This window comes from Apium graveolens, chromosome 5, assembly GCF_009905375.1.
Source record: "Apium graveolens cultivar Ventura chromosome 5, ASM990537v1, whole genome shotgun sequence".
Taxonomy (NCBI): domain Eukaryota; kingdom Viridiplantae; phylum Streptophyta; class Magnoliopsida; order Apiales; family Apiaceae; genus Apium; species Apium graveolens.
The window spans coordinates 82,399,224-82,424,619 of NC_133651.1; the positions used below are offsets into that span (position 1 = coordinate 82,399,224).

General features: G+C 39.2%; 3 protein-coding genes across 6 annotated transcripts; 1 reads left to right on the forward strand and 2 right to left on the reverse strand.

Annotated features, from left to right (window-relative positions):
• Positions 1–768: 768 nt before the first annotated feature.
• On the forward strand, positions 769–14,289 carry LOC141724211 (protein ARABIDILLO 1-like). 4 transcript variants are annotated; one of them, XR_012576545.1, is made up of 15 exons: positions 769–989; positions 1,299–1,608; positions 3,441–4,723; positions 4,957–5,115; positions 5,193–5,279; positions 5,422–5,547; positions 5,736–5,863; positions 6,963–7,050; positions 8,306–8,409; positions 10,065–10,128; positions 11,174–11,349; positions 12,188–12,406; positions 12,881–13,225; positions 13,585–13,669; positions 13,784–13,832. XR_012576545.1 is itself a non-coding variant. In XM_074526254.1 (14 exons), the coding sequence occupies exons 3-14, from the start codon at positions 3,443–3,445 to the stop codon at positions 13,958–13,960; spliced, it is 2,694 nt and encodes an 897-aa protein (XP_074382355.1). In that variant the 5' UTR covers positions 769–989; positions 1,299–1,608; positions 3,441–3,442; the 3' UTR covers positions 13,961–14,289. The 4 variants fall into 4 exon arrangements, 3 of the variants coding, with proteins under 3 accessions (XP_074382355.1, XP_074382358.1, XP_074382356.1); XM_074526254.1 differs by lacking the exon at positions 12,881–13,225 and having other exon boundaries at positions 13,784–14,289; XM_074526257.1 differs by lacking the exons at positions 1,299–1,608; positions 3,441–4,723; positions 12,881–13,225 and having other exon boundaries at positions 13,784–14,289.
• Positions 14,290–20,879: 6,590 nt separating this feature from the next.
• LOC141660224 (uncharacterized) lies at positions 20,880–21,788 on the reverse strand. Its single transcript, XM_074467189.1, has one exon. It carries the CDS (start codon positions 21,786–21,788, stop codon positions 20,880–20,882), a length of 909 nt encoding a protein of 302 aa, XP_074323290.1.
• A 29-nt stretch (positions 21,789–21,817) lies between these two features.
• Positions 21,818–23,845, reverse strand: LOC141660225 (uncharacterized). The gene is made up of 2 exons (XM_074467190.1): positions 22,854–23,845; positions 21,818–22,736 (listed from the first exon to the last, which is right to left on the reverse strand). The coding sequence occupies exons 1-2, from the start codon at positions 23,843–23,845 to the stop codon at positions 21,818–21,820; spliced, it is 1,911 nt and encodes a 636-aa protein (XP_074323291.1).
• Between the last annotated feature and the right edge of the window lie 1,551 nt (positions 23,846–25,396).

Genomic DNA, 25,396 nt, shown 5'->3' on the forward strand with positions numbered 1-25,396 from the left:
CAAACAAATCATCTTTATTAACATTTTGAAAAAATTATCATGAATAACATAATACAATGTATTATATAAACCCAAATACTATATAAACCCAAATATAATACCGACAAACCGACTACCAAATTTTAATATTTCGGTGTGCAATGCACAAATGTTTTATTAATTTTAAATAGTGAAAAAAAATCAAATTAAAGCTTAAATGTACAAAAAAAATTATCGAGTTTCATTTAATTTTATTTCAACTCTATCTTGAGTTCTATAAATTATATTTTGACGACTGTACAACCCATTCGAAGCTCACAAATTAATGTTTAATTTAGTGATAATTTAAAAATTTATTCAAAAAATATTATCTAGATTTTGAAGAAAAGAAATAATTAATAATTTACATTATTATTCTATCCAGTTTAGGATACTTATTTATTTTTAACTTCGATCATTGAAAGTGCAGGATATTCTATTTAATTTAGAATACCTATTTGTAGTTTGTTATAAAATATTTTTTTTTTTTAGATGCACAGATATGGTCAATTTGTTTAAAAATCTAAAAGTATGTATTAAATTGGTAGTACATAAAATATAACTAACAAGAGTTTGGATAACATCTCCCCAAATACATATTATATAATAAGGATTAATGGATTACTATTTTAGGAAAAAAAGAATTATTTAAATTTGTGAAAACCGAAGAAATTAAATTAATTTTTAAACCAAAATAAGGTTTTCCTCTAAATTCAATACTTGTTTTCTCGTACACATCATTAGGTCGAGTTTTCTTAAAAAAGAAAGTACTTGTCTACTCCAGTTTATGATTAGCCAAACATGGGAATAAATTAATTGAAGGAGCTGTACATGTACTCAGGTCTTGAATCTTCATCATAGCACGCACAGTGTTGGAGAAAGGTCTAAACTGTAAATATATTGATTTCTCCATTGAAAGCAACATGGAAGCAGATGTGTATAACCAATCTTCTCAATCCTGGTTAATTAAGGTATGCATCTTTCAAACCCAGCACACATATTGTGTGTTCATTTCATACATGCTTGTAGTAGATGTATTGTGCACACTTTTGAGCAACTCGAACTCAACTTATTAATTTAGGTTTAAGATATTCAAGACTTAGACATCCCGATTGTTTTCACGACATCTATGGGTTCCTATGATGTCTTCTTTCCATACATCCTCCTTTATGCAATTAATTTCGTTAGTCTTCAGCCGGGGTGGAATTGTATCCCCATTATCTCTATCGATGTCCTCAATACACTCTTTGCAATCTTTAAGACTTCGACTCGATCATCAGGTGCTTTTAAGACTCAAAAGGAAATGACGATGTTTGAAGAATAATGAAGTCAAATTATATTCATTCGATGAATAAGCTGATCAAAATATGGATCCAATACACAAGCTTCACAATGTGGGGAAAGCTTTTAAATATGTAAGATATATTATACAACCAACCCTTGGCATCGCTTAGGGAAGTGAAATCACAGTGAGGGTGGAGGTGAGATGGAAGAAAGAAGGAAAAAAGAAAGTGAAGAAGAATAAAAGAGGGATGAAAGTGAGAGGCCTCCAATCAACGGCACCATAAAGAGGGAGCAATCGCAACGAAGGTTGGTTTATCTTGTTCATATTTTTATATATCTTGTAGAAGATTCTCCTAAAATCTAATATCTTTTAGTGTTATGCCTAATGACAAATTAGTGAAACTGTACCCCATAATTGTCACACTGTTTTGTTGTATAATTATGATATAATAAAAATGTAAATGACATCTCTAACTTTTGTAAAAGTTCAAATAAAATGATGTAAGTGCATAGAAACAATGTTCATATTTAGATTTACAATAGGTTGTCTTATTTTTCAGCTTAGAGTATTAGTACTCTAAATAGTCATGAGTAGTGTGTCTGTAAAACCTACACTCCCTCCATTTCATCACAACTTATAAGTGTGGTTTTTTTGTAGTTTTTTTTTGTGTTCACTACAGAAAGCCATGAGTATTTTCATCTATTATTCAGTTTTTTATATTACTATTCTTACACAATTACGTAACATAAAGAACTATTAAAAAATACAATTGATGCATGTTTAAGTCATCAATATTGTTGTTATTACAATTTAGTTACTTTGTCGAAAATTATAATAAATAAATAAAGAATCAGGAATCTGATAGCACCAAGACTCACTCATAGTTCTGCAATAGAAATACAGCTGAGATAACACGTTGGAATATCAGTGTTTTTACATCAGAACATTGTATTTTGCATTAAAACAATACTAGACATTTCAGTCAATTGGATTCAGAGAGTCACTCTAAGACTTTTAACAAACGCCGTTTTTTGCTGTGGAACATAATGTTTTGCGCTGTGTATGAATATGAATGTGTCATATCTGTGTACATTTTGAATTGTACCGAACTGTGCAAGTATATATTTACGTGTATGTTTTTATGTATAAATAAAGTGTTCAGATTTTCATTGTAGAATTAAGTGAATTCCACTGCACCTCCTCTGGAAACTGAGATGAATCTAAGGTTCATTATTCTCTTAAAAGGATAGTAAATCTGTTTTAAAACTCTCTCTATTGTAACCTAAAATTAAGTACTTTTGATTCTTAAAAACAATATATTCAAATCTTTAAAATATCTAGCTTTGCGTAAATTAATAAAGATTTCTCTTGATTTTGAAATGCGACTCCAGTATCTCCGATATCACATCAATCTTTTTTTGTAAAAGTTTTGTAGTCACCCATGCACTTTTTATATATTTTTAACCGATTATTCTGAATACCTTTGTACTCAGTATGCCGCTAGTATAATATATATAGGCCCCACACACTATACATCTCTTTTAAAATTTATTATCTGAAAAAAACGATTTTGTAGATACTGTATTTTATGTAGGTGGTACTTAAAAGTCAATTTAGGGCCCCATCAATTTTCTAAGTTTACAGCGGTTAGTATTGATACACCATATAGATATATTTTTATTCTGACCAGAATTCCATTAGAGCTGTGCTTTTGAGACTTGGAACAACTGATTGAGAACTCTATACTGCTGGTTAAGGTACCTAGATTTCTTTTTGCATTCTCGATTATATTTTTATTCCGGGTACCATTTGAATATAAATGTTTGTATTGGTTCAATTGTTTTTTCATTGACTTTTTATCGATAGATGTAGGGGTTTTATGCTTAGCTAGAATTTTTGATTGTGTTTAATATATCTCTTGCTATTGTTTTTGTAGTGTTGTTTTATACATACTTATTATATATAGATATTGGATGCAAATAATTTTTAATTTTCAAGACAATGCTTAATTGAGTTTCTTTGGTGTGAATAATTGTTGTATTTGGGTTTGTACTTTGCCGACACTCACTTTATGAACAAAATTTGAAAGTTTTTGATTTCTAGATTTTTATATATTTCGGGTTTTGTTGACACGTAGATATGAATCAAAGAGTTTGCAAAAATGTGTTGAGGACTGGAAATGAAATGGTTGATCTGCCCGATGACGTGGTGATTGGGTTTTTTTCACGCCTGAATTACCAAGATCGGGCAAATTTCTCTGAAACCTGTTCGAGTTGGCGGCTTTTGGGAAGATCTCAAAATTTGTGGCATTCGTTAGATCTTCGGATGCACAAATTTAATATGAATGCAGCAAATCGGCTTGCCTCGCGATGCACTGGTTTGAGGAAGGTACAATTTTGTGGGATTGAATCTGCCAATGCATTATTATATCTCCGAGCTAGGGATTTGAAGGAAATTAACGGAGAATATTGCAGCGACATGAGTGATGATACATTAATTCTGATTGCATCTAATCACAAAGCGCTTGAGATTCTTCAGCTTGGACCGGATACCTTTGAAAGGATCACTAGTGATGCTATAAAAGAAGTTGCTGCGTGCTGTTCCAAACTGAAAATACTTCGACTCTCTGGAATAAGAAACGTTAATGGTGTTGCTATTGAAGCGTTGGCTAGAAATTGCCCAAAGTTGACTGAAATTAGTTTTGTCGACTGTCTTAATATCGACATGAAGACTTTAGGAGATGTGCTGTCACTCCAATTTCTCTCTGTTGCTGGATCTTTAAACATAAATTGGCTTTTGGCTTCGGAGTACTTGAATACGTTACCCCATTTGAAATGTCTGGATGTTTCACGAACTGATATCGCTCCTGATGCTTTGACTAGATTTCTTTTGACCTCGAAGAACTTACTGATCTTATGCGCATTGAATTGCCCGGCTATTGATAACAATCCTAGTTTGGTTAACCATAAGAATATTAAAGGCGGACTGCTAATTACTCTTTCCACCAACATATTTAGAGGGGTATGTTCTCTCTTTGCCGAAACGAAAATAGAAGAGAGGAATGTTTTCTCCAGCTGGAGGAATTTGAAAATTAAAGAGCAGGGCCTAAATGAGATTATAATTTGGTTGGAATGGGTCCTCTCATATTCTCTTTTCCGGTTTGCTGTAAGGCATCAGACAGGTTTAAATAGTTTTTGGCTCAGCCAAGGTGTGGCATTGTTGCTGAGTTTTGCACAAAGCTCACAGGAAGAGGTGCAAGAGAGGGCTGTTGATGCCCTTGCAACTTTTGCAGTTGTAAATAATGAAACTGCTAGCATTGATTCTGCACTTGCTAAAGTGGTTTCTCAGAAAGGCGGCATAGTACTTCTTTTAAACCTTACAAAATCTTGGAGGGAGGGGCTTCAGTGTAAAGCAGCCATGGTAATTTAGGTCTATCAATTATGTTTCTTTTGAAGTTCTTACATGGTTTTTCTGATTGATTTGTGTATGGTTTACTAACAAAAACATATTGGACCTTTAGTCCCTATTCGACTACTCATTTAAGTAGGTTGTGTTAGGAAAACAGTTTAAGTTGACATCTAGATAGATATATGGCCAACATGTTTCTCTCTTGTCAGAATATTGGTTAATTTGCAATATTTTGTGCTGTTTAGGCAATTAAGAATTTGTTACTTAATCCCGGGGTTAGAAAAGTTGTGGAAGAAGTTGGAGGAATAGAGATTCTAGTTGATTTGGCAAGATCCGCGAACAGATGGATTGCCGAGAGAGCTGCTGGATGTCTGTGGAACCTTTCTGCCGGGGAAATGGACAAGGTTGCTTAAAATGCTGTTTTCATTATCATCACATCATGTTTGCTGAACTCCATTGATGAAGTGAATACTTGTTTCAGGATGCCTACGCTGGTCTGGTACACGTGTTAGTTGATGTAATCTCAAAATGGACTACTCATGCAAATGGAGTTGCTGATGGAGTTCTTGTATGTATTTTCTTTGTTATGCATAAGGGATTACAGCTAAAATAGGAAGATTTATCTTTTATGTCACAAATAGATCAATATTAATTATGACCTCTTTAGTGTGGAAGGGTAAATCTGTTTATACTTAATATTTTGTTTGCAGAACTGTGCAGCTGGAACACTGGCAAACTTGGCTGCTAATAATAGGTGTAGCATGTTGATTGTGGAAGTAGGCGGTCTTACTGCCTTGTTAAGGCTTGCTCGAAGGTCCAGATACATTCAAAAACAGGTATTATTAAGATAGGAATAATTCATATGATCTCTTATCTCCGAAGAACATACCTGGTATTACGGCAATCCTGTGGAACTAATCTTTATATGCAATGCAAAGATATTTCTTTTTATATGCAATTAGTCATATATGCTTAGCTTTGCTATCAATTCATTTCTTGGTTTCCTATGTTTATTGTTTGTTAGGTTGCTCGGGCGATAGCCAATTTAGCTTCACATGGAGATAGAAATTTTTGTAATACTGCTGTTGGAGATGAGATTGGAGCTGTTGAAGCTCTTGTGCAACTTCTTCTTTCTCCTTGTAATGGAGTCAGGTGGCAGATGCATAAGTTTGAATTTAAAACATATGTTTTTGTTTTGACTGCTCTGCAGTTGTATAAAGTTTTTTCATCCGCCAGTTCTCTTACGAGATGTGCATATTTGTGTAATTGACGGGGATAAAGCATGCAAATTGTCACATTTTGTTCACTTACAGTTGATAGTTCTAACCATGTTTTTGAAGCCAAAACAAGCATGCTAGGTACGTGGATTTCAAATAGCTGCCTAATCATGTTATAGGTAACAAAAGCATTGACGGAAGAGGAAAAATAGGAAAGTATGAACTAATCTAACATGAAAAAGTCGTTACCATAATTAATGCACGAGTATCTCACATTTTGGTATATAGAATTATCACACTCATGTTTGAGGAGGCTGATCCAACATTTACATTGGCTTCCAGATGGTTATTCGGTTTTGTGTGTAATTATTTTATTCTTCCTTTTCGAGTGCTACATTGCGGTATCAAGTCTTTCCATTTTTCTGACCACATCAGGATTTTAGAAGAACCATAGTCTATCATAACAGTATCTTCTTGAGTTCATAAAAGTTTACAATCTAATCTGACTATAACTCTTGCAAGTATTTGCTACTTTGTACATGCTTTATTAATTTTCCTTTCAATGCACTGAGTTCCCTAATACTCATTGTTAAGTATCATGCCGAAGAATCTTATATCACACTTTCAACTATCATTGTTGATAAAAGCAAACAATGCTAATATTTTCTGTGATTTTAGGAAGCATCAAGCTTCATGCATTAGTTACATTCTATTTTTCAGGGTATTAACGAAAAATTACTATAATAAAGAAGTGAAAACAAATTAATTCCAATGGTTGTAAACAACATAATTAGTGTAGACTCTTCTGAATTCTGATATATATATATATAAATATATATGTATAAATAAAATAAATGGAATTCTGGTTTATATAAAAAAGTAAAATAAATGGACAAGTGATGTAGAAATGTCGATAAGCCATCAACTGTTGACTTTGATTATCACTCATCTTTCCTGCATGGCTCTCATTAGCAAGGTTTTGCTTCTCCTTGGTACCTTTTCCAATTATTCTAAGTTAAAATTTTCCTTAACAGAAAAGAAGCGGTTGTTGCAGTGTCCAATTTATGCTTTTATGCCAGAAATCGAGAAGCAATTGCAGCAGCTGGTGGTGTTGAAGCGCTGGTATGATTTGTTATCCTTGAGGACTGATTTGTATCGATTTTTTTTTTAAGATTGATCTTTTCACGAATTCTTTTTGCTACATTTTCTCAAAAGGACATTGTGACCTGAGTTTCAAACTATAATTAGATATGTAGACAGATGAATGGTGGAAAGCTATAAATGTGCGAAAATGAGATGTCAATTAATCAAAAGTGTTATCTTGGGGTAATAAGATATATCGAGTATGTATGGTTAAATTTTACGAACAATACGTGTGATAAAAATAACTGAGGACTTTCTTTAGAAAAGCTGTGCTGTCCAAGTCTCTGGGAGAAATCATCCATAATGTCTGCAGATTATTGAAATCTATAGTTAAGAGATAAATCAGGCAATTTTCAAATGAAAAACTATAATAACTGAAGCTAAATAAAATGGTGTGAATCACGAAATTAGCAAATTCAGGGAAAGAGACCAAACTACTGCAAACTGACTTGAGCATAGAAAGGATTCATCGCTTGACTGTGTAGAAGAGTATTAACATTTTGCTATCTGTCAATTGAGCTTTGTTAGGTATAGTATTGACTTCCATTACATAATGACCTGGTTCTCTGCTAAGATGAGTTAAATGCTCAAACTATTGCCATTGTTATAGCTGATAATAATTGAAGAAGATGAAACCTCATTAGCACCCATATTGTTTAGAGAGTCGCGAAGTATTTGCTACACATGAGATGTAGTTCATTTGATTGGAATCTACATTTTCCGCTAACTACTTATTCTTGCTAAGTATATACCTGTTCTAAATTTTCGAACCATTCGAATGAATTAAAAGGACTAAAACCTACAATAGCTAAAAAAGGCGACAAACTACAATTTGACAGTGCAGAAATTCAGGATCAAACACTAAATAGGCAAAAGTTTGATATTGAATAAGAGTGTATGAAAGTACAGCCGTGCTGCATACGACAGCGACAATGTTGAGTGCTTCCTGTTTTTCTGGAAGTAAATCTATCCGCATGTTGTAGGGCGAATTCAATTAAGTCCGCTTGTGTTGGTTTCCACTGCAAACGTATACATGTGCGTATGTACTTAAGTGCACTATTGCTACTAGAATCTTTAACAGTAAAAACAATCTATCAATACGTGCTAAGTTGATGCGTGCTGCACTTTCCTTTTTAAAATGTAATATGTAAGATTTTATTTCTTAAAGTAACTGTTCTTTGTTCCTTATCAAATGTATTTTTCCCAATTATTACAATTATCTCTTAATATTTAGGCTTTTCTTGCTCATTTATGCGCAAGTGCCCTTCATGAAGCTCATGATCTTCAGGAGATGGTTGCTCGTGCACTCAGGAAATTTACTGTTTCTGAAGCCCATAGGTACACGCAGAATTATTTATGTATATGTTAAATGTTAAATTTATAATGTAATCACTTTCCTGTATAATTTCATTTTGCAGTTTTAAATGCTTTTAAAGCTCCCTTTCTTCAGTAAATGCACCATGCCCTGCTAAAATTAACATTTTTGATGAAAATACATTATAATCGGTCAGCTAGCCTAAACAAAACAGACTCATTACAACATATTTTGCTTAGAATTACTTGTTTACATTGATATTAACTTGTGTATTGTGATACTAATGCACACATCCACCTGAAGATTAGATTAAGTATAACGATCTCCCTCTTATTTACAAAAAGTGTTACTTCTGGCATGTTTGTTTTTATTATAACTTTGTCATGTTAGCTTCCTATGTTATTTCTGTATAAAATATAAATGGTAAAATTTACAGCGTCGTCAAATGTTCATTTAAAGTAGCAGCACCAAGCCACCGCTGCTAAAGTAATCCACTTAATTATCTAGAGGAATTTAATATGAAAGAAATTCTTTCCCCATAGCACGAATTGGAGACTATTTTCAGAGTAATTATATTGGATTGCTATCATGTACAAAGTGCTGTCTTCGGTTTAAAACTTATTTCTTCTATTAGAGACAGAGGGTGCTGACTGGAACATTATCATATTCCACCTAAATGCTACTGCAATTTTCCCTGCAACTTGCTAGATCTAGGCAACTCACTGTTTAATCATGAAATAAAGGATCTAAGAAAAATCTACTATATATCTTAGGTGAGGAATTTATAGAAACTTTTAATTTAGCATTGACTAATTTTACCTGTGTTTGACTTTCCAACTTTTCACTAATTTATCACTATCGCATCTTGATGGGGAGGATCAGATACCGATAAGTCTTATTTACTCTCTTCCTTTATTGTTAAAAAAACGATTTTGCTTTGTGGCAAATTCTCATCACATATCATGGTGAAGGCAGAAATCTGAAAGCATGGTACAATATTTATCATCCATTTGTTTGTATATGATGATTTTTACTCGAATGCTAATATATTGTTATTTACATGCAGAATTTAACGCTTACATAGCTACATTTATGAAATTATAATTTTTTTTCTAATTGAAATTACAAATATTTACTAGTAAATAGTAATATACTAAAATATCCCAGTTGCTTATAATATAATCGGTGACTTGAAAATTGAAGTTGGGTGAGTATATCGGCTTGAAGGGATTAAAGCTATGTCATATCTTTTAAAAATGACATGTCTTATCTATACTACATATGCAAGCATTATATAAGAATATGGTTTTTCACCGAAGTCGGATATTTAAAATTTCAATTTCCTCTAGGTGTATGGCAAAGATAACTACTGGTAGAATTGTATGATTTGAAGTTACAAACAGCTTACTAGTGAAACCCTACATATATTTGACTTTTGGTTTCCATCCATCTGAACACGAGCATAGTGTCACTGCCCCCAGATTATTAGTTAAACTCTTTAATATACTTGACTCATTAAGCTTATCGTTCTTCATTTGTTCAATTTGAGTTTTGGACACAATTACACATTTATTAATTTCTCCCCTTTCTCTCGATCTATCTATATATGTGTATGTACATATATATTTATCTGTCACTACTGATTTTAACTTATGCTATCTTGTGGCCTTGTATTTAGTATTCTTATTGGAGCTCGGGGCGGAATTTCTTCACTCCTTAAGTTGGCTCAATCCGTGGCTAAAGTAAGTTTCTGAACTTGATGATAAGTTAAGTGATTAGTGATAGGTCTTTCTCACATGTATGTGCGAAATTTCCATTAAAAATTATTTATATGTGGCTGTTTTTTTATTTTCTCTCATAAGATACTCACCCCTTGTCTTAGACATGTCAAGACTCTGGATACATTCATGGGTTTGTAAATCTGCTTTCAAGAAATCGGTTAAAGTCCAAAAATTATAGCATTACAAACAAAAACTTAGCACCTAAATAATAAATATTTGCAAATCAAAAATTAAGTTTTAAGCCAACAAAGGTCATGATAATAGAATTGATGATAACTTTTGAACTTCAGGAATAGTCAAATCTCTTTGCCTTTCAAGTTCCTAGAGTTTAGTGGTTCTCGGCGCCACATTGTTAGACAAATCAGAAAAAAACAAGCTCCCTGTAGGCTGCGAGGTGGTTTTAGTGGTTAATCGTTCCTGCAGTATGAATGAAAAAAATTGTAGTTCTTGTTTTTGGTTCCACGTTTATATATCATAATCCTTACATTTGCCATTGCATCTCTTCTCAAGATTGGTGCGTATCGCTGAAGATGCGAAGGATGCTCAAAATAGGACAGAACTATGTGAACCAACATAACCTAAAAGAGATATTTATCAGATGTTCTGCGGGACTAATCTGATAGATAATTAAACAAACCAGATAGTACCCAGGAAGTAAAATTAAAAGTGGATTTTGCTCCTAGGCAGTATCTTCTATCTTTTTATTTTTGTATAAACATGATTAAGGGACATACACATTGATTTTGTGTATAATGCTTACTCCTGGCCCTTGTTAGCATCTTGAATGGCTTTCCGTAGTATGCGCTACTAAGGAAGTGCTGTGTGATATTTATAGCATTAAAAGGTGGAAGTTGGAACTCTTTGGAATCAGTTTATCCTGAGATCTCTGTTTGGTCTAATTGGTTTTATTAATGAATCTACTTGGCATTTTTTACAAGGGAGTATCATTTTTCCTAATAGTGATCTAAAATTGTAAATGTGTTCTTTTTCCTTTAATTTTCTTCAGGATGTCCACGAGAGTGCAGCCGAAGCTCTTTGGGCTCTTTCTTTTCGTCCTATTAATGCTATCCAAATAGCGCATTCTGGGGGGCTAGGGTTTGTGGCAATTTGTTGTACGTTATCTATGTCAAAGGTAGTGCAATTTGTGTCTGCATTGACACTTACATATATCTATGATGAAAGGTATGTTTTATCTATGATGATGCGTTTACTGTATTGTCCCAAGGGTTCCTTGATATATGCTCATGACATAATTTTAACTTTATATTACACCAAATTCCTTTGTCATAATTAATGATGCAGAAAGGTACTATTTTAATCCTGACTCGCGTTTGCCGATGAAATTACTAGTAAATAGATATTGATATTGATATTGAAGTCAGCAACCTTTACATTATATTAAAATTTGAAATTACTCTTGTTATATAACATTCAGAAAACCTTTTTATTGTACTAATCTGCAAATTTCTAGTATCGAGTTTATTGGCCTTCTAGACAATCATCAGATTCGTGTGTATTCATGTAGTTACATCGAAACACTTCTTAAAGTAGCACAATTAAACATGTCTGCATTTGAGAGCTTAGTAATGGAAATACAAAATCTTTCACTTAGCTTGTTTCAGAAAAAATTACTTGCTATGTATATATTACAATTGTGTTATGTTTAACCATAGCTCAGTGTTAGATCTGAAATAAATCAGTTTACTGGGTAATTGTGAACTCGATAACTATGTTGATAGATTCATCTCTTAATTCTAAAAAAGCAGCTCCTTTACCACGAGTGATGACATACTTTTTCTTATATATATTCTTTACATTTATGTCTAGCCTCTATATGTCTAAACTACAAAGGAAATAGGACACATGGATAAATTTTCTACTATGGCGGGTCTAGGACCTGTAAGATAGAGTTTACATGTTTCTATTCTCGATGAATGTTGAGCATTCATAGATAATTATGCTTTTGTATGACCAGATGTTCTGTCTTGCACTTTTTAAGTAGTTTCTGTGTTTTGTACAGAATGGATGAATTTTGTCGGGCTAGAGCTTCTTCAGTAGACGATTTGAAAATTAGAATAGATGCATTTAGGTTCTTGGCTATGAAGTCCATTGATGACTTTATTTTTGCATATTCTGACCCACGATTACTTTCTTCCGTGGCTACATCTTCATCTCCTGCATTGTTGACTCAAGTTGCGGAGTCTGCTCATATTTTAGAAGCAGGTCATCTGAGATGCAGGTCCTCTCTCTCTTTCCTCTCGAGATAGTGTTGTTAATTTTAACTTTCATCGTGGATTTAATGTTTAGTGCTATTCTTGTTTCCTTAATTTTTATCTGTCATTGTTTCCCTAATTTATGATAGTAGCTAATAGGTACACTTAGATTACAACAATTTATAAATTTAATCAACCATTGTGTATACGTAAAACAAAGAATTTCTACTTGAGTTCTATATGAAAATTGATTTCTAAAACATTTGCACACTACCGACTTTGCTTTTCTTTTTTGAGTCTGTTCACCAATTTACTATCTCTAGCTAACCCCTATGACAATTATACTTGTACTAACCACCACCACCCACCACCACCAAAACCGGCACAGAATCACCAAAATTTGAATACCACCTACACCAGAATCACTAATATTAAAACAGAATTACCAAAATTTCAACCAAATTACTAGAATTTTAAACGCAGATCACCATATATTTCAGATCTGAGATATTACTAGAATTCAAAGATGTTAGTGAGTGCGGTGGCGGTAGTAGAGTGGGTCAAAATGATGTTGGTGGGTAGATTAAAAAATGTGCATGCCTTGAAAAATTGGAGAAGAGAGTATAAATCGGTAGTCGTCCGGTAATAGATTGGAGAAGAAAGGATCAAATCGGAAAACTACGCGCTTTTGGTGGCAGATTCCAGGAGTAGATCTGAGAATGGAGCATCTTCCTATATATAAAATGATATGATGAAGATACAAATAACTTGGAAGTGTATACATGGGGTAAAAGCAGCCTCCGTTTTCCAAAACGGTATATTGGGCACCAAAAACCGAGTATTAGGTAAATTGGTTATTTTTTCGACTGTAATATAGCTGCTGTAGTGAGACTAATCTAATTGTAGTAAATTTTTGTGCATGATTTATAAAAAAATAATTTTCAGCTTTTGATAAGTTCTTCCGAGCACTAGAAATGGAATCTTTAAAAAAGTTTCTAAGCTTTGACTTCGTTAAATCGTAACAAAAATGCTCTTCTATCTTCTAAATAAACGTTTGATAGATATGATCCCTGTTTTATGTTAAGATACTACTGATAAACAATTAGTTAGATTAATTGCTCTGTAATCTTCCTGATAATTTTAACCCATTATGTTTATTGTTCTGCATCTTCACTGTCTAATGTTTCCATTTTGTATATCTCAGTGGCTCTGAAATTGAACGGTTGACTGTTATGCTAAGAAATTCTTCTAATGAACTAAAAACTTGTGCTGCATTTGCTTTGCTGCAGGTAAATCTCATTCTCTACCCATTATCAAAATAAATTCTTTTGGTTTATGATGGAAACCATAACTTTACTAACAATACTGTATTATTCTCCATTGCTGTACTTTCTTATTTGTAGTTCACTTTTCCGGGTAATCAACATGCGCTGCACCATGCTAGCCTTTTGAACAATACTCGTGCAAGAGCAGCTGTGCGAGCTGCAGCGGTGGCAGCAACGGCTCCCGTTCAATCTAAGATATTTGCAAAGATAGTGCTGCGGAACCTTGAGCACCACCAGGAAAAAACTTTAAGATGATCATTGTCTTGACATCCGTAATACAATCGTCTTAAATTGGATGCTGAAGGTAGACTTGTATGTGGTGACTTAAGATCAAATTATAATGAAATGAGGTTTTGGACTTTCACAAGGTTATATGATTAACTTTCTGAAGCAAATGTAATAATCGTGTTGACTTATAATAACCACCTACCTTGCTTATATTAGCTTGAGATATATTTGAAAGAATAATGTTTTGTGTTAGATTAGTCAATTTCTTGGATCTGGCGAGGATCGTTATAAGTGTGTTCTTTCCTCTTATTTCTTCTGACAATACTTTTTAGTAATTGAAAAATTTAGCATCTCTAGCCTTCATCCTTCCCCCTCTTGTTATCTTCTTTTAAAATTCCCAATGTCTTGGTTACATATTTAATTTCAGAAATAACATATATTTACTTTTAAGACTTGTTCATCTCCCATAGTCACTCCTTTAAAAGGTTTTTTTATTCTTTTTCAGAAATAAATTGTAAGTTCTTAAGTAACCAATCGTTCTAAAATCTTAAAAATGGTAAAAGAAGGCTTACAAGATCCCGTTTGGGCCTTTGTAGGCATTTATTTAACACTTTAAAGTTTTGATTATCTAACATGGTATCAGAACTCGGTTTAGGGAGACTCGGTTCGAGTCCTCCCACTCCCATTTATTTAATTTAAATATTTGTTATTGGTATGAGTATTAGTATTGATTATATTTGTTGTGTCGGTTGTAACGAAACGTATTTTGGGCCCTCTCGCTATCATTTATTTAAGTTAAATATTTGTTATTGGTATAAATATTGGTATTGATTATATTTATTATTGTCAATCGTAGCGAAACGTATCGTACGATTGAATGATAGTGTTGATTGAGTGATAGTGTTGAAGAGTATAAGGTCTTGTTAGGGTTTTTTGAAATAGGACTTTCCTATTTCAAATGTGGGTAGCAAGCAGCCCAATTGGTGGGATAGGAGTTGACATTTAAGGTGTTCTGGCTTGAGATATTCTTTTTTGTTTTAGAAATTGTGAAGTCGTCTTAACTGCTGAGTTGATATAAGATGGGGATGCTGTTGTCGTGACAGTGTAACATTTCATATCGCCATAATATTAGTTATTTTGTGTGACATAAGATTGTTTGCAAAGGAGCAACGGGTAACATGATCACTTGGTCTTAATCTTCAAAGTTGATTTTCAGTTAACCTGGTGTTACGCCCAGATCCTTTCGGTCCCTTGAACAGGCTTCGACTGGATTGAAGGTGGCTTCGGCCGTACCTGAAAGTGAAGAGAATGTGAGGATTTGGACCCCCGATTCACCTCCAGTGTGAGAATCAGAATCTGGTTGTAAGAATAGGGTAATAATACAAGAAAAGCAGAGTGTTTACGAGAGAATATGTCCATTTTGTCTTACTCTTCTTAGGGTTTTTATACCCGATTCTGCTTTAAGTGTCAGCCGTTACCAATCATTAAGGAGGGAGTGAAATGGGGGCGTTATGTCCCTTGCTCTGTCCAACGGTCTGTAAGTATTGGGCCTCGGCCTGGACTTTCGTGGGCCTCTGTTTATCGGGCCTGGACGTCCTTCGGCCTAGTACCTTAACCGCTTATTGAGCCTTCGTTCAGTGGGCCTGGTTGAGCCTATAACCAACATGTCCCTGTCCTTCGGCTGGGCCTTCGGGCCGGCCGACGGACACCAGTCTCGGCCCATATTGGGGCGAAGAAACCCTAGGGCGATCGCTTCAATTCTGCCTCGATCTTCGGTCGTACACGTGGCAAGCTTGTGGGGACTTGCAGTGGATTAATGTAACAGCTGTTGGCACGTCGTTCCATGACTCAATCTCAGCCGTTGAATGTCAACCGTTTCGATCTGGGACGTCCATTTCAAAAACCCCCAATCGTCGCTTTTCTGAATTTATTTTAGGCGCCTATATAAGCTCATTTGTGCATTTCATTTTCTTTTTATCACTTTAGCTCCTCCATACACAGTGACAAATTGCGGTGAATCTTCCAATCACGGGCAACAACAACTCCGTCTTCCCAAATCATCCCATTTCAATCCAAGAACATCTCCAAATAAGTAAGTCCCTTTTCTTGTTTTCCAGTTTTGAATTTGCATGCCAGTTTTTCTGTGTTTTAGGATGTTTGCATGTGGACTTTGTGGTTTTGTTCTGGGTTCATGGGGTTTTTCTGGGTTTTGTATGTGTGCCATTCTATTTGTTTGGGGTTTTTGGGTAGGTAATAGAAGTTTCTCCGGGTTTTTCCACTTTGAGGGGGCCCCACGGGTTTAAAGATGGCATGCGAGGCATTTTCTGACCAAAAACTTTCTTCGGGATTTCTTGGTTTTAGAACGTCTTTCGGGAGCCGACCCAGGGCGTAAACATGTGGTCTGAAGAGATGTTTGCGAAAGGTTCTGTAGGCAAGAACATCCTTCGGGAGGGCTTGCCTCAGGAGCAGCCTTCGGAAACCGCCTCCGGGGTTCTGGTTCATTCGATCCTGGGACGTGTACTCGGGTTTTTATTTTTTCTTTTATGTCTGCTAATCCGAGTATATGGACTAATGCCTCTCTGTTCCTGATACAGGGACATGGACCGAGCAAACCGTCCCCCAGATTCTTGGGACCCCTTGTCGGATTGCTTGGTGGGAACGTCTTCCATTCGCCCCGAGCGGACGGGACGGGCCCTATATGGTTCGACTGCTGACTATCCCGCAACCAATAATAGATCCGAACTGACGAAAGGACGTGTAGTTCAGATGTATGATGATTACTCTGTCCCTCGAGGGCTTTGTTGGCTGTACGCGCCGAGGGAGGGTGAAAGGATCTACGACACTCCCGGGGTGCCGGATGGATACGGAGGCTGCGCCGTAGGGGTTTCGGAGGCGGCCTTCAAGTGTGGCTTGAGGGTGCCATCGTTGAAGCTGATCAAACACCTTTTCTTCCAGATGGGCATCGCCCTCGGACAAATGGACCCGAACGGGTTCATCCATATTAACTATTTTCAGAACAGGTGTCTTCACGATGGGATCGCACCCAACACTCGCCTATTCTGGTACCATTATGATTTTTGGAAGAATCCGAAGAGTTCTGGTTTTTACATCATCGCATGTCGAGCAGGGCGACCTGATTGGACGGCGACCAATTCGAACAATAAATCCACTCACACTCATTGGTGTTATGTGAGTGGTCCAAGGTTGGCGGCCATGTCGGTTTGGCGAGATGTGAATCCCACGCTGCTTCTCATGCCGAGCTTGACCTTGGAGGAGAAGGAAAATTACATGGCGTTGGTGGACGTCAATGTGAAGAAGCTGGGTCCCGGAGAGTTTCGGGACAAGGACCGGCTCTTCAGCTTGTGGGGTGGGGGTAACAGAACTTCTTCCTTTGTTTTTTCTTTAGTTTTGTCCTAGCACTTATATATTTGCTTTTCCTAGTTATGCATTCAATTATATATGCTTGGACTGACTTGTTTCCCCTTCATATTTCAGTGTCTTCAAGGGAGGCTTTGATCGAGAGGAAAAAGGCCAGGGCGGCCGAGAAAAGGGCGGCCGAGGATGCGGCGAAGAAGGCCTCCGACCGGAGGGTTACTCCAGACCCTTCCGAGGGCACAGGCGAGAGGGCTCAGACCGAGAGAGCTCCGTCGCCCCGCTAATCTCATGCGTCTTCTGAGGCCGAGGAGGGGGACGATCTGGAGTACATGGGAGAGGGGAACCCTTCCAAGAGGACCCAGAACAAGGAGGGGATTGTGCGCTCTTATCTCCCGGGGTGGGGTGTGCTCACGTCCGATCATACTGTGTATCCAGCCCGGCAATCCACGAAGGAGGTGGCTTCGGACCTATGCCATGGCCTTCAGCTCCCGGTCGATCTTCCGACCTTTGCTTCGGCCTCTGCTACCGAGGCCTGCACGGAGCTTCTGTCCTTCCTATCCTTGGTACGTTTTTTAATCTTTCTATTTTTCTTCCATCTTTTTCCTTTCGGCACCTTTTAGTAATATTTTTGTCGTCCTTTTGCAGGCTGCTCCTTGGGCCGCAGCCGTGGAGGATAAGGTTAAGGACATGGAGACTCGGATGGCCGAGGTGAAGGAGTTGGAGAGGAGGGCCGCGGCGGCCGAGGAGGAACTTGTAAGGGTGAAAGCCCAGAAAGAGGTCGAAGCCGCTGCGCTAAAGGAGGACAGATCTCGGATGGAGATTGAACTGGAGAGGGCGAACCGGAGGATCCCCCATCGGAACGTCCAGCTGAAGAGGTCCCGAAAGGAGCTTCGGAAGAAGCAGAAGCAGCTGGACCGGACGGAGGAGCGCTGCTTCCACTTCGGCGCTGATTATGTCTTGAAGAAGGCCCATGGCTTGAACTGGGATTATAAGCAGTTGCTGGACGATAGCCTGGAGGATCCTATCGGCCGGCTAGCAGTCGAAGTCCCTCCTGTCTCCTTCGGCGAAGACGAAGAGCTCTCGGATGAAGACCCTCAAGCCTAAACCTCCAACACTGAGGTGCTTGACATGACGGAAGATGATCTTGTTGCGAAGTTTGCCGTTGGTGTTTCCATGGTCGTACCCAACTCTTGCAGCGATATTCTTCGTTTGTCTTCTTATATTTCTATTTTTTGTAATCGGTACTCTTTGTAATTGGTATTTGTAATTGGTACTCTTGCCTTCGGGCTTTTATAATTTAACTAGCCTTCGGGGTTTTATATTTTAATGCATCTTTTGTTTTTCATCAGCATTGTCCAACTGCATTTAATTGTTGTATCTTTGGCTTCATCCGCCTTAACAATTAAAATGAATCGTCTCTTCAGCGTTATTGACGCCTTAACGAAAACGAATTGTATCTTTGGCTTCGTTCGCCTTAACAATCTTTAACAATGAATTATATTTTTGGCTTCTTTCGCCTTCACAATTTTAATAATGAATTGTATCTTTGACTTCTTTCGCCTTAACAATTTTAATATGAATAAAATGAGTCGTACCTTCGGCTTATTCATTCTCCTTAACGATCTTAATAAATTGTGTCTTCGGCTTTCTGCCTCAACAATTTTAATAATTTGAATAAAATGAATCGTATATTTGGCTTATTCATTCACCTTAACGATCTTAATGAATTGCTGCCTTACTACCCCCTACGGCCCCAAGGGTTAAAGGTCGAAGGCGAGTTCGGGCTGTTAATCCTTTTACTGAATTCAGGCGAAGGAACTAGGGTGATGATTTTTCAGCGATTGCCCCTAGATCAGCAGGTCATGGTTCGTTCGTCCAAGTGGAGGTCTTCTCCGGGATCGCCCCTAAACCTGGTTTTGGATTTAATTTTACCTGATTGAGGCCGAAGGACCATGTTCTTCTTTTGATCGCCCCGGGACAGGGGTTCCTTAGGCCTTACTAATAACTAATGGTTAAGTTAAGATGAATGATAGGCGTTATTCCAGGATTGCCCCTTGAGGCCCTTAATTCGTGTTTATCAATTTCAAATTGTCACAATAGTGTAGTGAAAGATGTTCGAGTTTTGGGTGATTGCCCCTTATGTCGTTCAATTAACAAATTAGACAAGGGCGGCAACTGAAGGGTTTATCTTTTTCGGGATCGCCCTCAGATAATACTCGGGCGGCCGCAGCACGTATAAATAAAGAAATTTGACAGGAAATACATCTTTATTTAGTCAAATTGTTTACATTCTTCACATATAATTCAAATACAAACTTTTAAGAAATTTCTTACTGATAAAATTTTCGAAGGCGACTAGCATGCCAAGTGTTTTTGATTGATTCGCCTGACAATGTTTCGAGCTTATAGGTTCCAAGACGAACGACTTCGATCACCTTGTAGGGCCCTTCCCAGTTAGGCTGGAGCTTTTCTTGTTTGGCCGGCATAGATGCGGCCAACTCCCTTAGGACTAGGTCTCCTACTCTGAAGGACCTTTTCTTCACATTGGAGTCATAGTGTTGTGCCGCTTGCAGTAAATACCTCATGTTCCTTTGATGTGCGGCTTCTCTTTCTTCCTCCAGTAAGTCTACATTCGCCTTTAACCCGAAGCTATTAGTTTCCACATTGTAGGTCCCAGTTCGGTATGATTCCAAGCCTACTTCAACAGGAACTAGGGCCTCGGTGCCATAGGCTATTCTAAAAGGAGTTTCTCCCGTTGATGTCCGGGGGGTGGTTCGGTAGGCCCATAAGATCCAAGGGAGTTCTTCCGCCCATCTTCCTTTTGCCTCGCCCAACCTCTTTTTATTTCCCCGGAATATCACTTTGTTCTCCGCCTCAATTGCCCCATTTCCTTGCGGGTGGGCGACTGAGCTAAATTTCTGTTCAATTCCGAAATGGTGCAGAAACTTGCAGAATTTGTTTCCAACAAACTGAGTTCCATTATCTGAGATGCAGGTTTTCGGAATGCCAAACCGGAGAATGACCTGTTCCAGGAAGAACTTTTTAGCGGCTTCTTCGGTTATGGTTGACAGAGGACGGGCTTCGACCCATTTTGTCATGTAGTCGATGGCGATTATGCAGTACTTCGCTTGCTTCGTGCTAGTGGGCAGTATGCCAACTAGGTCCACGGCCCATACAGCGAATGGAATAGGGCTTAGTACAGAGGTCATTTCTTCTGGGGCTGTTTCGGGACAGTGGCGAACATATGGCATTTCACACATCTTTTTGCATAGTCGATGGCGTCTGCCCTCAGAGTGGGCCAGAAGAATCCCTGCCGGAGAATTTTAAAGGCGAGCGACCGACCATCCAGGTGCTCGCCGCAAATTCCTTCGTGCACTGCCTCCAAAGCCTGTTGCTGTTCTTCGTTATTCAAACAGCGCAGAAGGGGTTGACTGACTGATCGGCGATACATCCACCCATTGATTATAGTGTAGTTCGATGCTCTGTATTTAATTTTCAGCGCATCCTTTCGGCCGGGTGGTAGAATGCCTTTTTCCAAAAAGTTCCTGAGGGGGGTCATCCAGTCGCTCCCCTAGTGAATTTCTAGACATTCTTTCTTTTCGATCGAAGGCGTCTTGGCTTCGGTGAGGTAAATAGAACCAGTTAAGTTCTGTGTCTCGGCCGAAGCTAGCCTGGAAAGGGCATCTGCCCTAGAATTGTTCTCTCTGCCAATTTGAATTAGTTCAAAGGTTTCAAATGATAAAGAAGCATCACGTACCTTGGCAGCATAGGCTTTCATTCGGGGATCCCTTTGTTCATACTCCCCCGTGAAGTGTTTCACGACCAACATGGAGTCGCTGAAGGCCCTTAGGTGTTTCGCCTCAAGGCTTCGGGCCAGCTTCATTCCTGCGAGGAGGGCCTCATATTCGGCCTCGTTATTTGTCAAAGGGAAGTTGAACCTTATGGCTTGGCATATCTCAAATCTTTCAGGGCTGGAGAGGATCAAGCTGGACCGACACTTTTTTCCAGCTACCGACCCATCTACAAAAAGCTTCCACTTTCCTGGGATCCGAATTAGTTGTTCATCAGGTGAAAGATCCTTCGGGCCCGAGAATGTGCATTCAACCATGAAGTCGGCCAAAGCCTGGGCTTTAATTGCTGTTCGGGGAACGTAATCGAGATCGAATTCCCCGAGTTCGATGGACCATGCTATGACTCTTCCAGAGGCTTCGGGCCTAGTTAAAATCTTCTTCAGAGGCTGGCTGGTGACAACCTGGACCGTTCGGCCTTGGAAATAATATCGCAATTTTCGGGAGGCCATAACCAACCCATATGTGAATTTCTCGGTGTTGGGGTACCTTGTCTCCGCATCCTTGAGGACATGGGACACGTAGAACATGGGATGTTGATTACCTTCATAATTTTTCACAAGGACGGCCCCCAGAGTTCTGTCGGACACATCTAGATAAAGCTGAAGAGTTTCCTTCGGATCGGGCCTCATCAAGAGTGGTGCCTTCGTCAAATATTCTTTTACTTCTTCGAACGTCTTTTGGCATTCGGGCCCCCACTCAAAATTCTTTGACCCTTTGAGCACGACGAAGAAGGGAAGTACTTTCTTGGCTGACCGGGAAGTACTTTCTTGGCTGACCGGGAAATGAAACGCCGAAGGGCGGCGAGCCGGCCTGTCAATTTCTGTATATCTCTGATGCATTTGGGAGGTTCCATATTGATAACTGCTTCGATCTTCTCCGGGTTCGCCTCTATTCCCCGGGCGCTGACCATGTACCCGAGAAACTTTCCACTAGAGACTCCGAAGGTACATTTGTTCGGATTGATCCTCATGTTGTTCTTTCGGAGAGTTTCGAAGCATTCCTTTAAGTCCTCGGCATGATCTCGGAATAGTGATTTTACTATCATATCATCCACGTATGCTTCCATATTCCTCCCGATCTGCTCTTTAAAGACCTTGTTCACCATTCGCTGGAATGTGGCTCCAGCGTTCTTCAGTCCGAAGGGCATTTTAATATAAGCATAAGTCCCCTTCGGAGTTATGAACGCTGTCTTGGGCACATCCCTATCATTCATAGCAATTTGATGATAACCAGAAAAAGCGTCCAAAAAATGAAGTACCTCATATCCTGCCGTTGCGTCTATCAGTTGATCGATGTTAGGCAAATGGTAATGATCCTTCAGACATGCCTTATTGAGATCCGTATAATCCATGCACATCCTCCATTTCCCATTCGACTTCTTCACGACCACCACATTGGCTAGCCAGTCAGGATACTCGATCTCCTCGATAAATTTGGCTTCTAACAATTTTTCCACTTCGGCTTCTATTACCTTCTTTCGTTCGACTACAAATGTCCTCTTCTTCTGCTTTACCGGCTTGGCCTCAGGCTGCACATTCAAGCAGTGTGTGCGGTCTTGGGATCCAATCCGGGCATATCTTCGGGCCCCCAGGAGAACACATATGGTATTGCCGGATGACAGCTATTACCTTTGCCTTCAGATCCGCCCCATGTTTTTTCCAATTCGGACCATCTTTCCCGAATGGCCCGCATACAATTCCACTTCTTCGGTCTCTGCTGCGGGTTCGACAATTGGGCTCGAGAGATCGGCCCCAAATTTTTCCAGCTCGATGTTCAATATTTCCCGGCTTCCGCTAGGTTCGGATTCTGCCCGCTTCCTCTTCCCGGTTCCATCCGGTCCTTCGTATTCCTGATCCTTCTCAAGGTCTTCGAGCATTATGATTCGGGCGGTTTTCTGATCACCCCTCATTTCTCCTACCCCTTTTTCAGTGGGGAACTTGAGTTTGAGGTGGGGTATAGATTCCACTGCTTCAAAGATTGATAAGAAGGGTCTGCCAAATATTGCATTGTACGGGCTTTCAATCCGAACCACATAGAACTTCACCAGCTTTTCGACGGTATACGGCAACTTGCCCAGGAGGACTGGAAGAGTAATCGTTCCTTCGAACTGAATAGGATGTCCTCCGATGGTGTAAAGGGGAGCCTCGTTACAGGGCTCTAGTTGCTCTCCTGCCAAGTTCATCTTGCAGTAGGTTTTGTGGAACAGTATATTGGCCGAGCTGCATGTATCCACCATTACTTTCCATATTTTGTTCTGCCCGATGATGGGATTGATGATTAGAGGGTCCTTGTGCGGGCGAATGACATCCTCGTAATCTTCAGTGCTGAAGGTCATGGGCATGTGGGGCTTTGCCTGTCCGAACTGGTACAGATTGTGCACCTGTCGGGCATACTTCTTCTTTGCTGTCTTGCTATCCTTATCCAGGATGCTTCCCCCAGATATAGTTTTTACTTCTCCCCTTATCCTGTCCCTTCGCTCTGGCTCATCGGCCTCTACTTCCTCCTCTTGGTTCTCCTTCGGCCCCAATCTATCTCTCAGATCTCGGATGAACTGATTAAGCTCGCTGTCTTTGATCATGCGCTCAATGAGCTTCTTGAGGTGATAGCATTCATCGGTGTTATGCCCCTTGTCTCTGTGATAGTCGCAGTACTTATCGGGGTTTTTCTTGTGGTTCGGGACCTTCATCTTGGTGTGGCGAACAAACCCTGGCTTGCCCTTTATCTAATGGAGAATCTTGGAGATCGGCGCATTCAAGGGAGTGAACACGGCCGAATCCTTATCTCGACGTCGTTCGGCCCCATGATCTGTTTCTTTCCTTCCTTCCTTTCTGCTATCCCTCCGGTCAGATCCTGATCTTGAGCCCTCATATCTGTCGGCTCGTTTTGATCGGTCATCCCTTCTTGAGTCTTTATACCCCCCAATACTTTCCATTTTTCGGCGAATATTCTCGCCTCTTACATATATATCATTCAGGGATTTTGGGGGAAAATCGTAAAGAGATGAGCGAAGCTTTTTACCTTTATAGGGGTCTAGCCCCGCCGTTAGGAAGCCCATTGCTTTGATTTTGTCTAGGTTAGTGACCATCCCCGCTTCTTCCTTGAAGCGAGCGAGATAATCTCCCAACTCTTCATTCGCCCTTTGTCGACAGTGGACTAAGGCTTCAGTATCCTTCGCCTTTCGGCATAGGTGTGAGTAGTACTTTAAGAACTTCCTCTTCAACTGCTCGTAAGACCCGATGAACCGAGGTTTCAGGGATTTGTACCACATCGAAGCAGACCCTTTGAGATAAGTCTTGAACATTTTGCACAGCATGATATCATTATGGCCCATCCCAACCATCAGGAGTTCATACTTTTCACAGTGGTCCTCGGATCTCCTTTCCCGTTGAACTCGCTCATCTTGGGGAATTATCTCTCTTCGCCCGGAGGGGGTCGGTACAGCTCAATCTCTTGTGTTACAACAGGTTCTCGATCGGGCCTCCTATCACCGAACATGGCCTTCTCTAAGTGATTGAGCCTGAGGCGGGACCCATCGGGCTCCTCATCTGAATCAGAAGAGTAAGGTTGCTTAGTCCTCTTCCTTCGGGGATGCGAGTCAGAGTCAGACTCATCTTCTTCGTCATACGCCCTACGTTCCCTTCTATCTTTATTCGTTCTACCGGTGTCGTCGACCCGCATCGCTTCTCTCAGAGTTCGTTCTTGCATTTCAATTTCCTCCCTTTGCAGTTGCGGGGCCTTCAACCGGAGTGCATCAACTTCTCTTTTCTTGGCTCGCGCTTCCGCTTCCTTGTCAACTTGATCAACTTTGGCCTTACCCTTCTCCGCGGCCTTTTCTGCCCGGATCTTTAGGAGTAAGGCCTGTTCTTTAGGGGTTAGCGTAATAACCCCGTCCTCGTCGATTAGGGTGGACGGTTGTCCTTTGTCGGTGAAACCAGGCGGCGGTGAATGTTCATGAATTGTTTCTGTCATAGTCTCGTTCTCAACTTGTAACTCTCGTATTTCCCACAGACGGCGCCAAATGTTACAGCCAGATCCTTTCGGTCCCTTGAACAGGCTTCGACTGGATTGAAGGTGGCTTTGGCCGTGCCTGAAAGTGAAGAGAATGCGAGGGTTTGGACCCCCGATTCACCTCCGGTGTGAGAATCAGAATCTGGGTGTAAGAATAGGGTAATAATACAAGAAAAGCAGAGTGTTTACGAGAGAATGTGTCCATTTTGTCTTACTCTTCTTAGGGTTT